At 37.4% G+C, this 13,048-nt stretch overlaps 2 protein-coding genes across 6 annotated transcripts in view; one reads left to right on the top strand and one right to left on the bottom strand.

Annotated features, from left to right (window-relative positions):
- The window catches only part of LOC127647467 (centrosomal protein of 112 kDa-like), a 308,426-nt gene extending 301,206 nt beyond the window's left edge, over positions 1–7,220 (bottom strand). For all 4 annotated transcript variants that reach the window (XM_052131726.1, XM_052131727.1, XM_052131728.1 and 1 more), the window contains exons 1-4: positions 7,051–7,220; positions 6,731–6,850; positions 6,234–6,424; positions 5,918–6,051 (exon numbers count right to left, since the gene is read on the bottom strand). In XM_052131726.1, the coding sequence (XP_051987686.1) occupies positions 5,918–6,051; positions 6,234–6,424; positions 6,731–6,830 (425 nt within the window). In that variant the 5' untranslated portion in view covers positions 6,831–6,850; positions 7,051–7,220. The remainder of the gene's footprint in view (positions 1–5,917; positions 6,052–6,233; positions 6,425–6,730; positions 6,851–7,050) is intronic.
- A 2,074-nt stretch (positions 7,221–9,294) lies between these two features.
- Positions 9,295–13,048, top strand: part of LOC127647469 (protein kinase C alpha type-like) — a 225,238-nt gene continuing 221,484 nt past the window's right edge. For both annotated transcript variants that reach the window (XM_052131734.1, XM_052131733.1), the window contains exon 1: positions 9,295–9,532. In XM_052131734.1, coding sequence (XP_051987694.1) covers positions 9,366–9,532 — 167 coding nt within the window. In that variant the 5' untranslated portion in view covers positions 9,295–9,365. The remainder of the gene's footprint in view (positions 9,533–13,048) is intronic.

The following is a 13,048-nucleotide window of genomic DNA, read 5'->3' as shown; positions in this document are numbered from 1 at the left end:
TGTGCAATGGAGTGAATGAGCAGTCTAACAGGACAGACACCAGAGGGAAACTCTGAGATTCTTGGCTCAGACTTCTGAGACGCAGTGATTTTGGGGAAGGCTTTAATCATCAGCAGACAGCATTACTAAAGACTAGACAGCCTATTAATGAACTGTAGCACTGCAGCAGAGGAGAACTTACACAATGTAAGGGTGTTGAAATAATTTGCATCACCAATGAAATCATTATTAGTACTTTTCTCATCTGACAAAGCATTGTGTCTGTTCCTGGCAACTGGTAATGGTTCATTGCAGGACAATGTGGATTGTCTATTTCTACAGCGCTCTTTCTCAAGTTTATCGGGAGAAATATCTGTATACATGAAATCTAGCAAAAGCTGTGGCATGCTGTTTAATGGGACTTTGTTAGAAAGCTGTAATAATTTCTTTGAAGAAATATTCTGGGATCAATACAAGTGAAGCTCAATGAACAGCATTTGAACATGGATTATATATATATATATATATATATATAATTCTGACTTATCCCTCCTTTTCTTTAAAAAATACTCACCGTTTCAAAAGTATGGACGGTATAAATGCAGAAATGTGAAGCTTATAAAAGCACTTACATTAATTTGTCTGTTAAAAATATATATAGTATTTGAGCTGTAAAGTTGTCGACAGTTGTTTTACGGTTTACAGCGTTATCATAATTGCAACAAAGTTGTAAAATTGGATACAGAAAAGGTTAATACACAAATTGTTTGCCTTGTGGTTCGTAACAGCTCACCAGTGCAAACTTTCAGGAAAACTTCATACCAAATGCTAAACATCTTCTTCCAGCCGTTGGTTCACATCATTGTTTGGTGTGACCTGAAGTTACACACTGAGATATTACCGAACTGGTGCAAATTTCCCTACTATTGAAGTCAGAAGTTTACATATACTTAGGCTGAAGTCAATAAAACTCATTTTTAACTACTCCACAAATGTAATATTAGCAAACTATAGTTTTGGCAAGTCGTTTAGGACATCTACTTTGTGCATGACAGGAGTCATTTTTCCAACAATTGTTTACAGACCAATAGTTTCACTTTTAATTGACTATATCACAATTCCAGTGGGTCAGAAGTTTACTTACACAAGTAACTGTGCCTTTAAGCAGCTTGGAACATTCCAGAAAATGATGTCAAGCCTTTGGACAATTGGACAATTGGACAATTAGCTTCTGATTGGCTAATTGGAGTCCACAATCCTGTGGATGTATTTTACCTTCAAACTCAGTGCCTCTTTGCTTGACATCATAGGAAAATCATAAGAAATCAGCCAAGACCTCAGAAAAAAAATGTTGGGCCTCCACAAGTGTGTTTCATCCTTGGGAACAATGTCCAAATGCTTGATGGTACCACATTCATCTGTACAAACAATACTACGCAAGTAAAAACACCATGTGACCACCCAGCCATAATACCGCTTCGGAATCGCATCTCCTAGAGATGAATGTAGTTTGGTGCGAAAAGTGCAAATCAATCCCAGAACAACAGCAATGGACCTTGTGAAGATGCTGGAGGAAACGGGTAGACAAGTATCTATATCCACAGTAAAATGAGTCTTATATCGACATAACCTGAAAGGCTGCTCAGCAAGGAAGAAGCCACTGCTCCAAAACCACCATAATAAAGCCAGACTATAGTTTGCAAGTGCACATGGGGACAAATAGAAATGTCCTCTGGTCTGATAAAACAAAAATATTACTGTTTGGCCATAATGACCATTATGCTTGGAGAAAAAAAGGGTGAGGCTTGCAAGCTGAAGAACTCCATCCCAACCATGGAGGGAATGGTGCATTTCACAAAATAGATGGCATCATGAGGAATGAAAATTATGTGGATATTGAAGCAACATTTCAAGACATCAGCCAGCAAGTTGAAGCATGGTCGCAAATGAACAATGACCCCAAGAATACTTCCAAAGTTGTGGCAAAATGGCTTAAGGACAACAAAGTCAAGGTACTGGAGTGGCCATCAGAAAGCCCTGACCTCAATCCAATAGAACACTTGTGAAAAAGCATGTGCGAGTAAGGAGGCCTACAAACCTGACTCAGTTACACCAGTTCTGTCTGGAGGAATGGGCCAAAATTCCAGCAACTTATTGTGAGAAACTTGTGGAAGGCTAAATGTTTTCTATGATTAAATGTCAGGAATTGTGAAAAACTGAGATTAAACATATTTGGCTATGGTGTATGTAAACTTCTGACTTCAAATGTACATCTGTACGATCATTTGTAGACATTTTCCAAGAACATGTCCTTTTTTTTTATTATTCTAAAAACTGAAATCTACTCAAAAATACTCTTAAGTGATCATTCACTCTGTTGTTTGATATGCTGCTTCACTCATGTGCCATCTGCAGCCAAAGAAAGATATGCCTCTAATCATCATTCTTTTGTATGTATTCTGCCCATTAACAATTATTTAAACACCCATCTCTGCAGCAGTATCAGTTTCATCATAAAATACAAAAGCATATTGTGGAGCATAATATTCATGGGGCACATTAGCTCCATTAATTCAGAATGTAAACATGCCAAATTACACATTATCTATTGCATATACACTCACCTAAAGGATTATTAGGAACACCTGTTCAGTTTCTCATTAATGCAATTATCTAATCAACCAATCACATGGCAGTTGCTTCAATGCATTTAGGGGTGTGGTCCTGGTCAAGACAATCTCCTGAACTCCAAACTGAATGTCAGAATGGGAAAGAAAGGTGATTTAAGCAATTTTGAGCGTGGCATGGTTGTTGGTGCCAGACGGGCCGGTCTGAGTATTTCACAATCTGCTCAGTTACTGGGATTTTCACGCACAACCATTTCTAGGGTTTACAAAGAATGGTGTGAAAAGGGAAAAACATCCAGTATGCGGCAGTCCTGTGGGCGAAAATGCCTTGATGCGAGAGGTCAGAGGAGAATAGGCCGACTGATTCAAGCTGATAGAAGAGCAACTTTGCCTGAAATAACCACTCGTTACAACCGAGGTATGCAGCAAAGCATTTGTGAAGCCACAACACGCACAACCTTGAGGCGGATGGGCTACAACAGCAGAAGACCCCACCGGGTACCACTCATCTCCACTACAAATAGGAAAAAGAGGCTACAATTAGCAAGAGCTCACCAAAATTGGACAGTTGAAGACTGGAAATATGTTGCCTGGTCTGATGAGTCTCGATTTCTGTTGAGACATTCAGATGGTAGAGTCAGAATTTGGCGTAAACAGAATGAGAACATGGATCCATCATGCCTTGTTACCACTGTGCAGGCTGGTGGTGGTGGTGTAATGGTGTGGGGGATGTTTTCTTGGCACACTTTAGGCCCCTTAGTGCCAATTGGGCATTGTTTAAATGCCACGGCCTACCTAAGCATTGTTTCTGACCATGTCCATCCCTTTATGGCCACCATGTACCCATCCTCTGATGGCTACTTCCAGCAGGATAATGCACCATGTCACAAAGCTCGAATCATTTCAAATTGGTTTCTTGAACATGACAATGAGTTCACTGTACTAAAATGGCCCCCACAGTCACCAGATCTCAACCCAATAGAGCATCTTTGGGATGTGGTGGAACGGGAGCTTCGTGCCCTGGATGTGCATCCCACAAATCTCCATCAACTGCAAGATGCTATCCTATCAATATGGGCCAACATTTCTAAAGAATGCTTTCAGCACCTTGTTGAATCAATGCCACGTAGAATTAAGGCAGTTCTGAAGGCGAAAGGGGGTCAAACACAGTATTAGTATGGTGTTCCTAATAATCCTTTAGGTGAGTGTATATATATATATATGACTTAAAATCATCATTGATTAGTTAAAACAGCATATTTTACTGATCTTTTGTGAATTCTGTGAGTGGTGGTGGTGTAGTGGCTAAAGGTAATCAGAAGGTCACAGGTTCTAACCCCACGGCCACCACCATTGTGTCCTTGAGTAAGGCACTTAACTCCATGTTGCTCTGGGGGGGATTGTCCCTGTAATAATTGCACTGTAAGTCGCTTTGGATAAAAGCGTCTGCCAAATGCATAAATGTAAATGTAAATTCTGCTCATAGAATGAGGCATTAAGTCAATAACACATTTTAATGTCTCCCCCAGTGATGTGGCAGGTGTCTGAATATTCATACAGAGTGTTCAACTGTCAAGAATTAAGAAGAACTTCTCCATGAGTACACCAAAGCCTTTAGCCTGTATCTTAAGATTCTGCCAGTTTATGGTGACATTGTGCGTGTAATGGAATGTTGTAAGCAGTGGAAACAATTTCCACCACTCTGGGTTGTGTGGAAAACATTTCCAGTCATTTATGTTAATAAAATATTTTCATCCAGGAAAAGATTCTTACACTGAATATTTATAGAAACAAATACAAAAGTAAATTGTTTAGAATTGATTTAGGTTTCAATAAATAAATAAAAAATAAAGGATTCTATTAATAAGCTTAAAAGGCTCAATATATACAGTGTTGCTGCAGAGTTTTTAAAATCAAATTTAAGACTTTATAAGATCTGAACAAATATAATTAAGACCATACTCCAAATAAACCAACACAATCTCAAAATAAATCATGTATCACAGACTCTTCGTTAAACAGGCAGGGGAACACATTCAACATGGCCTTAACTTTGCTTCTCAGTAAAACAGGGTAGGCTATGGGCAATATTCAAATACTCCAGACATGTTTTCCACATATAAATCACATTAAAATTGATTTACCGATATTGGATTGGGCTGATTCGACAATGTGTTGAATGAAAGCCAGTTAATCTGCCAATATTATTATATATTTTTTTCATTGGTAGCCTATATTAAATGTTCTTAGACTTTCCTTCCTGTGATGGGGAGGGAACTTTAGAGGCAATTTCACTTTGAAATACACGGGGAACTCTTATTTTGAAATGTTTGCGCTTCTGCTTCAAGCTGCTCATTAAAACAAATAAAAGATAGAAAATGTGCACTCCTACAATAATCTACAACATATTACAATATAACAAATAAAAGTAAACTGTCACAATTCATCAAATTAGATTTCATCACACTAAATCATCATCAACAGTTGATCTTTAGTGATAGCTTGTCATAAATGTCTGATATGGCTGAATGATTGTGAACTGTTCTGCCAAAGCTGAAAACTCACACAAGCCGGGTGCTTGGAGAAAATACAACAGTCGTGTTGCACAGTAATTTTCACTACATGTCAGTTGATGTAAGAATAAAGAGATGAAACACAAGCATGTAGTTAAGTCAAGCTGTTCCGCAAGCTTAACTCAATAATAGGAGCGTGAAAACAGAAAGCGAAAGTAACCTTCGCGCTGGAGGTCGAACATTACCAAGTGCTGCTAAAAATTTTTATCACATTCTTTCTGCTTATATCAGAAATGCAATCTTTCCTTCATGCTTAACACGTGGTGAATTATTGCATTAAGGTCAGTTAAAAGGTGTTTTGCCCGTGATGGAGCATTATTGAAGCGCTCTTGGAGTGAGAGAAAACAATGACGCTCCGATTTTTTACAACCCACTCCTCGCTCCAGACAAAATCATGCCGCAACACTCCTTGCTCCGCTTGCATACTCTGGTCAGCAGGGGGCAGTCATCGCACACCAACAAAGCCACAGAATGAGGGTCGCTCTCACAGGACATTTCTTAACCACTTGACGAAGCACAACAGAATGAAGGGATCTTGAGGAGTCATTTTTAAAGTTTCAACTACTTTTAACTTGCCCAGCATCCTAAAATGCACACAGTGACAGTCTGATGCACATAGTATGTACTTTGACAACCATTAAAAATAGTGCAGACAGAATGCAAGAACGCATCCTGTCAGAAAAGAACAAATTTACAAACAAAATGGATTGGATCATCATGATGATCAGGTGGTCCTACCTGTGTGTGTTGGAGATGGGTGAGGTGGACCACGTGACATCAGCCTGACTCAACTCACTAGACACCCAGTCAGGCAGCGCTGCAGAGCTCAGATCACGTGACTTCCCCAACAGCGGCTCGTCAAAATAGATGGACTACAAACACAACCACACAAAAACTCTCTGATTACACTCCACATTAATTACACCTCTCAAAACAGCTAATGATGTATGGTGTTATGTTGACACATTGAAGTCTTGATAAGGGCAGCACTGACTAAACATGGGCAGCCCGGTGATTTGAGGACCAATCCGTGACATTTCAGAACAGTATTTACCATGTACGTGGGTAAAGTCTTGAGGCTGCCCGCTTCAGGTTTGTGTGTGAAGGGACCCTCCAAAACTCCTTTTCGGAGCATGTGCAGAAGGAGCCGGGCGTACATGTTACGATTTTTCCTTCCGGTTACTCCAGAACCACAGGCCACAGGGTCACACAGCTTCTTTATCCACAGTGCACACTGCTGACGCTCTGATGGGACAACGTGTTTTATAGATGACTTTCAAGTGATTATTAAACTTCTTCTAATATGCTGTATACACTGTATATTGTGTACTGCCTACACAAGTATGTGACAATGCGAAAAGTATGCTGCACTGTTGTTACATGACCTCACTGCAGTTTAATTCAGGGATTCAGAAATAAATTAATTAATACATTATCTTTTATATTGTAAAAGACATTCAAATACCCATGGGAGTAGCATTGTTTAATAAAGGTTGAATAAATGAACTAACTTGAGATGTAAATCTTGCGTTGAAGTGAAAGACCACAAACCTGTCTTATGGGGTAATTTGAGCACATATGGCTTCATATCAACCAGGTAATGATCAAACTCAGAGTCCAGAGTCCCAGAAGAGTCTTCCTGATCACTCATGATGCTCCTGAAGAAACGATCTAATCACAAATTTCAATCATAATGAGCTTTGTGTCTTAATAACTGTATCTATCAGTGATTAATACAGATCACACCAATTTGACTAGTTATCAGTTTTCGATTTCGAATCAATAGACATTACGTTCTGTAGTTAGCGCATTATTTTATATTATTATTAGTTTATTGATTATATTAATTGTTTTTAATTTTAAATGCTCACCAGTTAGCAGAACTCATGTACAGATGTTAATAAACATTTCTGTCCCCGTTTAATACGTTAAATAAATCCTTACTGTTCTTATTAAAGTCATGTTTATTAATATTAAAGCATTATAGTTGAGTAATAAATTGAAATAATTGCTCCTCGCACTTGTTGTTGTTTTACGCTCCCAAACGGTTTCAAACTGACACTGTGAAGTCGCATATAAAGCGCCTTATTGCAATTTCAAAATAAAAGTCTTTCTAGCAAGTTTGCCTACTAGGGTGTGCGCGCTTGTGAATGGTTCGCCGAACTTGTCCTTTATTACCCATGCTTGCCGTTAGTATGTTTACCATTTTTTCTAAATGTACTATTCCTCTTCAATATTAGGCGTTCTATGTATCTATCTATCTATCTATCTATCTATCTGTCTGTCTGTCTGTCTGTCTGTCAAAGTGTGTAGTTTTTTCAGTGTTTGCATTGTAAACAATTACAGACTTGACATGAGTACATAAGCCTCAGAAATGGCGTGACAATGTAACATAACAATATAATGTTTTTGGCAGTGGAGCTTAAGAATATGGTTTGCATTTGCCCCACACAATATAATGGATATAATGGAATTTCTATTAATAATCGTGATTACATCAAGAGAAATAATCACCAATTGTGATTTTTGTCATATTCGTGCAGCCCTAAGATCAGAATTATTTGTCATGCAAATAAAGCACATTAAACTTATACTAAAACTCTAACTGATATTGTTATGAAAAGTCACAGTGATTACAGTAAAGTCAAGTAATTTTTATTTGTATAGCTCTTTTCACAACACACGTTGTTTCAAAAAAGCTTTACAGATAACCATGTATTATTTTTTTTCATAATAATATAAAATAAAAAAAAATTGTAATATCTATAAAATCTTAGTCATCATTGTGTAGTTTGATTAAATATGATTGTAAAATGTGTATAGAAATTAATTCAATAATAATTGTATTTAGTACCCCTGTGAGCAAGCTGAAGGTGACTGTGTCAAAGAACACAAAACTCCATAAGATTTGGGAGAAACCAGACTCAATGTGGGAGCCAGTTCCCCTCTGACTAAATGGATATAATGACAATATTAGTGTTCTCTCCAGAGATAATATCTTAAAGGAAATATATAAACTTGAATATGACGTGTAATTTGTAGAGTGAAGAAAACCATGATGCACAACATCCAAGTTGGTGCAGTGACCCTACGGTGATTTCTCTACCTTTAGCCCATGGCTTTTAATTTGTAGAATTTTGACGAGTTTGAAGATCTCATTATTTCTGGCTTCATTTCGTTACTCCTAAATAGCGTTTCCGTTTCCTAGCAACCATGTATCACTACATGCCTCATAAAACCGTGTTATAGTGTGTGTGTGTGTGTGTGTGTGTGTGTGTGTGTGTGTGTGTGTGTGTGTGTGTGTGTGTGTGTGTGTGTGTGTGTGTGAGCGTGTGTTTATCACTTTGTGGGGACCAAATGTCCCCATAAGGATAGTAAAACCCGAAATTTTTGACCTTGTGGGGACATTTTGTCGGTCCCCATGAGGAAAACAGCTTATAAATCATACTAAATGATGTTTTTTGAAAATGTAAAAATGCAGAATGTTTTCTGTGAGGGTTAGGTTTAGGGGTAGGGTTAGGTTTAGGGGATAGAATATAAAGTTTGTACAGTATAAAAACCATTATGTCTATGGAAAGTCCCCATAAAACATGGAAACCAAACAAATGTGTGTGTGTGTGTGTGTGTGTGTGTGTGTGGTGTGTGTGTGTGTGTGTGTGTGTGTGTGTGTGTGTGGCCCAGAGAAATAGACAGTAAAGTGACTCAAGAAGGCCTGTTTTGGCCCTGTTATTCATGAACTATTTGTGTGCTTGATCAAGAATTTATTGTTTCGTTGCACCCACTCCACTAATATAATTATATTATTAAATAAATAATTTAATTTCTAATTATAAGTAGCAATTTTATACCACCATGGAACAGATCAATTTCTAAATTGTTTACATTTATTTAAAAAAAATAACAAATAAAAAATGAATGAATGAATGAACGCAATATCGGTGCAAATAGCATTGTAGTTCCACAGGAGGAGCGTTTCACATCTTGGCGTCACGTTTGAGGCCGTGTCATTGGATGTCCACGCGATGGCGCTGCAGATCGTTGTGTTCGTGCTGAACAGCCGCACATTATGTGTGTTGACGTCAGTGTCGTTGAGAGAGCAGCTGGAACAGTAGAGATGCAGCTGAACGCTTACAGTAGACGCGTCGCGCAGCGGAGCAGACACACGCTCCTGAGGAATAGCAGCTTGATGGCTAATCACCTCATACAGATCAATGACTCCTCCACCGCTGTCATTCGATTCGCGCGGAAAGGAGCTCTGCGTCAGAAGAACGTGCATGAAGTTAAAAACCATAAATTCACCGCTCGATTCTTCAAGCAGCCCACATTCTGCAGCCACTGTACCGACTTTATCTGGTGAGGCATTCTGCATTCAACACTGCTGCATTATATTTTGAGAAATTCCAGTTTGAAATGTTTGATTGACACGTGTCAATCATTAGGGTAGCGCTTAATGCAGTCTGTCTTAACATGATCACTACTTCTTCATTCATAGGAAATTGAAGTGCATAAATGAATACATTAGCATTGTAATATGTTTACACGTCCGTCAACTCTAAAAATAAAATATCACAAATATTATGTTGTTTTGTATTTATTTGTTTTGTGTTTTTCTATTTGAAAATAAATACTGGTTAATAATTTTGAATGATAATTTGTTCAAATGTGTTTGCATGTGAAAGAGGTAAAAAAGATAAATGTTAAAAATGACAATGGACATTGACATCCACTACATGAACTTTCCTATTTGTTTAATGTATCACAGTTGATTTGATTAATATTGTATTGTATTAAAATATTAATGTATTTACTGCATGCTAGATTATATTAGAATCAGGGCAATTAGCCTGTTTGCAATATATATATATATTAAGAGATGTAACTGTATGAACATTTCATATCACGATTATCATGACAAAAACTATCACGGTTATCAGAATCATCACGGTATTGTTAAAATGTGCCGAAAATGTACAAAAAGTATTGAAACAAAAGAAAATGAAATCATTTAAACAGGTTTTATATTTGAAAATCAACAAACAAATAAAATGAGTAAACTAGTGAATAGCAAATGCAGTATAATAATAATAATAATAATAATTATTATTATTATTATTATTATTGATGCGGTTACATTATTATTATTAACTTACATATTTTACATGATCAAAATATGTTGGTTGGGTGAATAACTACACAACATGTTATTACACAGCTCTCTGAAATTCTTGATTAGGTCGCTCATCCTGAAACTTCGGCTTCTTTCATGTCTCACACTCTCTCCTTTCATACAAACACAACTGGTGCCATCATGCGCAGTGGCGGAGCTGGGGGGTCCAGGGATTGGTCACCCCACTAGCAATTGCTGTTTTAATCATTTTTTGGGTCGTTTTCCGCCACAATTTAGTTCTTTAGAGGTGAAATCATCTCTGTACAAATGTACAAACTTAACATGTGCGCACACCAAGGTCCCCCGGTGTCATTGTATCCATCTATTTGTTATGGTCTTGTTTTCTTTTTCGTTTGTCTTGGCTCAAAGCGATGCACTTCAACTTTTTCTTTGCAGAAGCTTGTGTTTTTTACAAGTGCGATGAGAAATGATTTAATCCAATTAAATATTGTGTCCAACTATTTACTTTTCCCCAACTCATGCAGTGAGCTACAATGGAACTTACTTGCATGCACTGTAAAGTGATGGATGGTTGTCACGGAGATGACTCTCCAGATTGGACGTTTGCCCCATTTCACAGCGACTTTCTTCTGGCAAGCACTGCAGACAGGGTTACCATCTTCTAATAATTTTCCCTCAGCATTCTTATAAAATATAAAAAATGATCACACATCTGATTTGGTCTTTTTGAAAGGTCGGAGTGCTGTCATTGCCTTCTGCCACGTTTTCATGCTAAAAAAACAACAATAACAATGTTGCATGCTGCGCCAATGCATCAGACTCATGCTAGCAGTACCTGTACTCCCTATAAGCAGACTACACTGTCTGCGTAGGGCACCAATTCCCTAGGGGGGGCACCAGAAAGTCCACCAGCTGACCTTACTCGCACGTTATACTTTATTCAAGGACCCAAAAGCAGTTGCCGAACACAGACGATCGCTTCACGCTCATATCGTGAGTCCACCTGGAACTCAGCGTAGGGCATCAATTTGGCCAGCGTTGGTGGGTACGTGTGAATAGCATTTACCGCGAGTTTTACAAATCACAATAATCACGCACGGATTTAATGTTAATTAAATATGACACAGAAATACTAACCGTCTGGGCATTTTATTGTGGTTTACCATGAAACCGGTAACCGTTTCATCCCTAATATATATATATATATATATATATATATATATATATATATATGTATATTTCCATATACAGAGTGTCTATTTACACTAAGTGCAAATAGCCCATCTTGTTGGCAGAGTGTATTTACACTAACTCCATCCACCACAAGACAGTCAGGATAAATCACAGATTTCTTTGGGGTCAAATGTTGATCAGATAAAGGTGGGCATATTTGAATTTTTCGTGATGGAGCAGAGATATTAAACTAGTTAACGGGATAGACATTTAGTGGTTAAGAGACTGATAACTTAGTGACTAATTTATCTGGTGGAAACTGGATTTTACTACAAACTGCATCTTCATGTGCTGCTGTAGTAGCTCTGGGTGTAACTTCAGTATGTGTATGTGATGTCACACTGGAGTTCTGGCTTCAAATCCCTTTTCCCATGTCTCTACTCTTAATATTTCCTATAATACTACTTTATAGTAATAAATAATAGAGATTTGGTCACATTGAAAGTCGGGGAATTGAGAGAAGGATTTGATCCACATCAAATTAACCATGGATTTACGGTCGTAATATTGTAGTAACCATGTGTTTGGTAGAAACTATATTTCTGATGTATTAACCATGGGGTTACCACAGTAACATGTTGTTAATAGTAGTTAATAGTAACTATGTTTCATTTTGTGATTACTATGATTTTACCAGAAAAATCCCATGGTAATAGTGGGATTTGTTGCTTTTTACACTTAGTGCAAATAGTCTCTGCATATATATATATATATCAGCCACAACATTATAACCACCTGCCTAATATTGTGTAGGGCCCCTCATGCCACTAAAATAGCGCCAACCTGCATCTCAGAATAGCATTCAGTGATGATATTCTTCTCACCACAATTGTACAGAGTGGTTATCTGAGTTACTGTAGACTTTGTCAGTTCCAGAATGGTCATTCTCTGTTGACCTCTCTCATCAACAAGACATTTCCATCCACAGAACTGCCCCTCACTGGATGATTTTTGTTTTTGACACCATTCAGAGTAAATTCTAGAGACTGTTGTGTGTGAAAATCCCAGGAGATCAGCAGATACAGAAATACTCAAACCAGCCCATCTGGCACCAACAATCATGCCAAGCTCCAAATCACTGAGAGCACATTTTTCCCCATTCTGATGGTCGATGTTCACATTAACTGAAGCTCCTGACCCATATCTGCATGATTTTATGCACTGCACTGCTGTCACAGGATTGGCTGATTAGATAATCACATGGATGATTGTTGGTGGGAGACGGGCTGGTTTGAGGATTTCTGGGATTTTCACACACAACAGTCTCTAGACGATATATTATTATTACATTGCTTTTTAATATTTATTTTCATTAATATTATATATTTTTATATGTAATATTATTTCAAATAAATATTTATATTTATTTTTATATTTATTACATTTATTTTTAGGTTTTATTGTATTGTAATATTTGTTTAAAAATTAATAATTATTCAGTTGCATTTGATTATTTATGTGGGAAATAAAAGTATTAAAATAATAGTAACTATTAGACATGCATTTAA

The sequence above is a fragment of the Xyrauchen texanus genome, chromosome 8, assembly GCF_025860055.1.
Source record: "Xyrauchen texanus isolate HMW12.3.18 chromosome 8, RBS_HiC_50CHRs, whole genome shotgun sequence".
NCBI lineage: Eukaryota > Metazoa > Chordata > Actinopteri > Cypriniformes > Catostomidae > Xyrauchen > Xyrauchen texanus.
The sequence above is the reverse complement of the archived record's forward strand: the minus strand, read 5'-3'. Positions and strand labels throughout refer to the sequence as shown.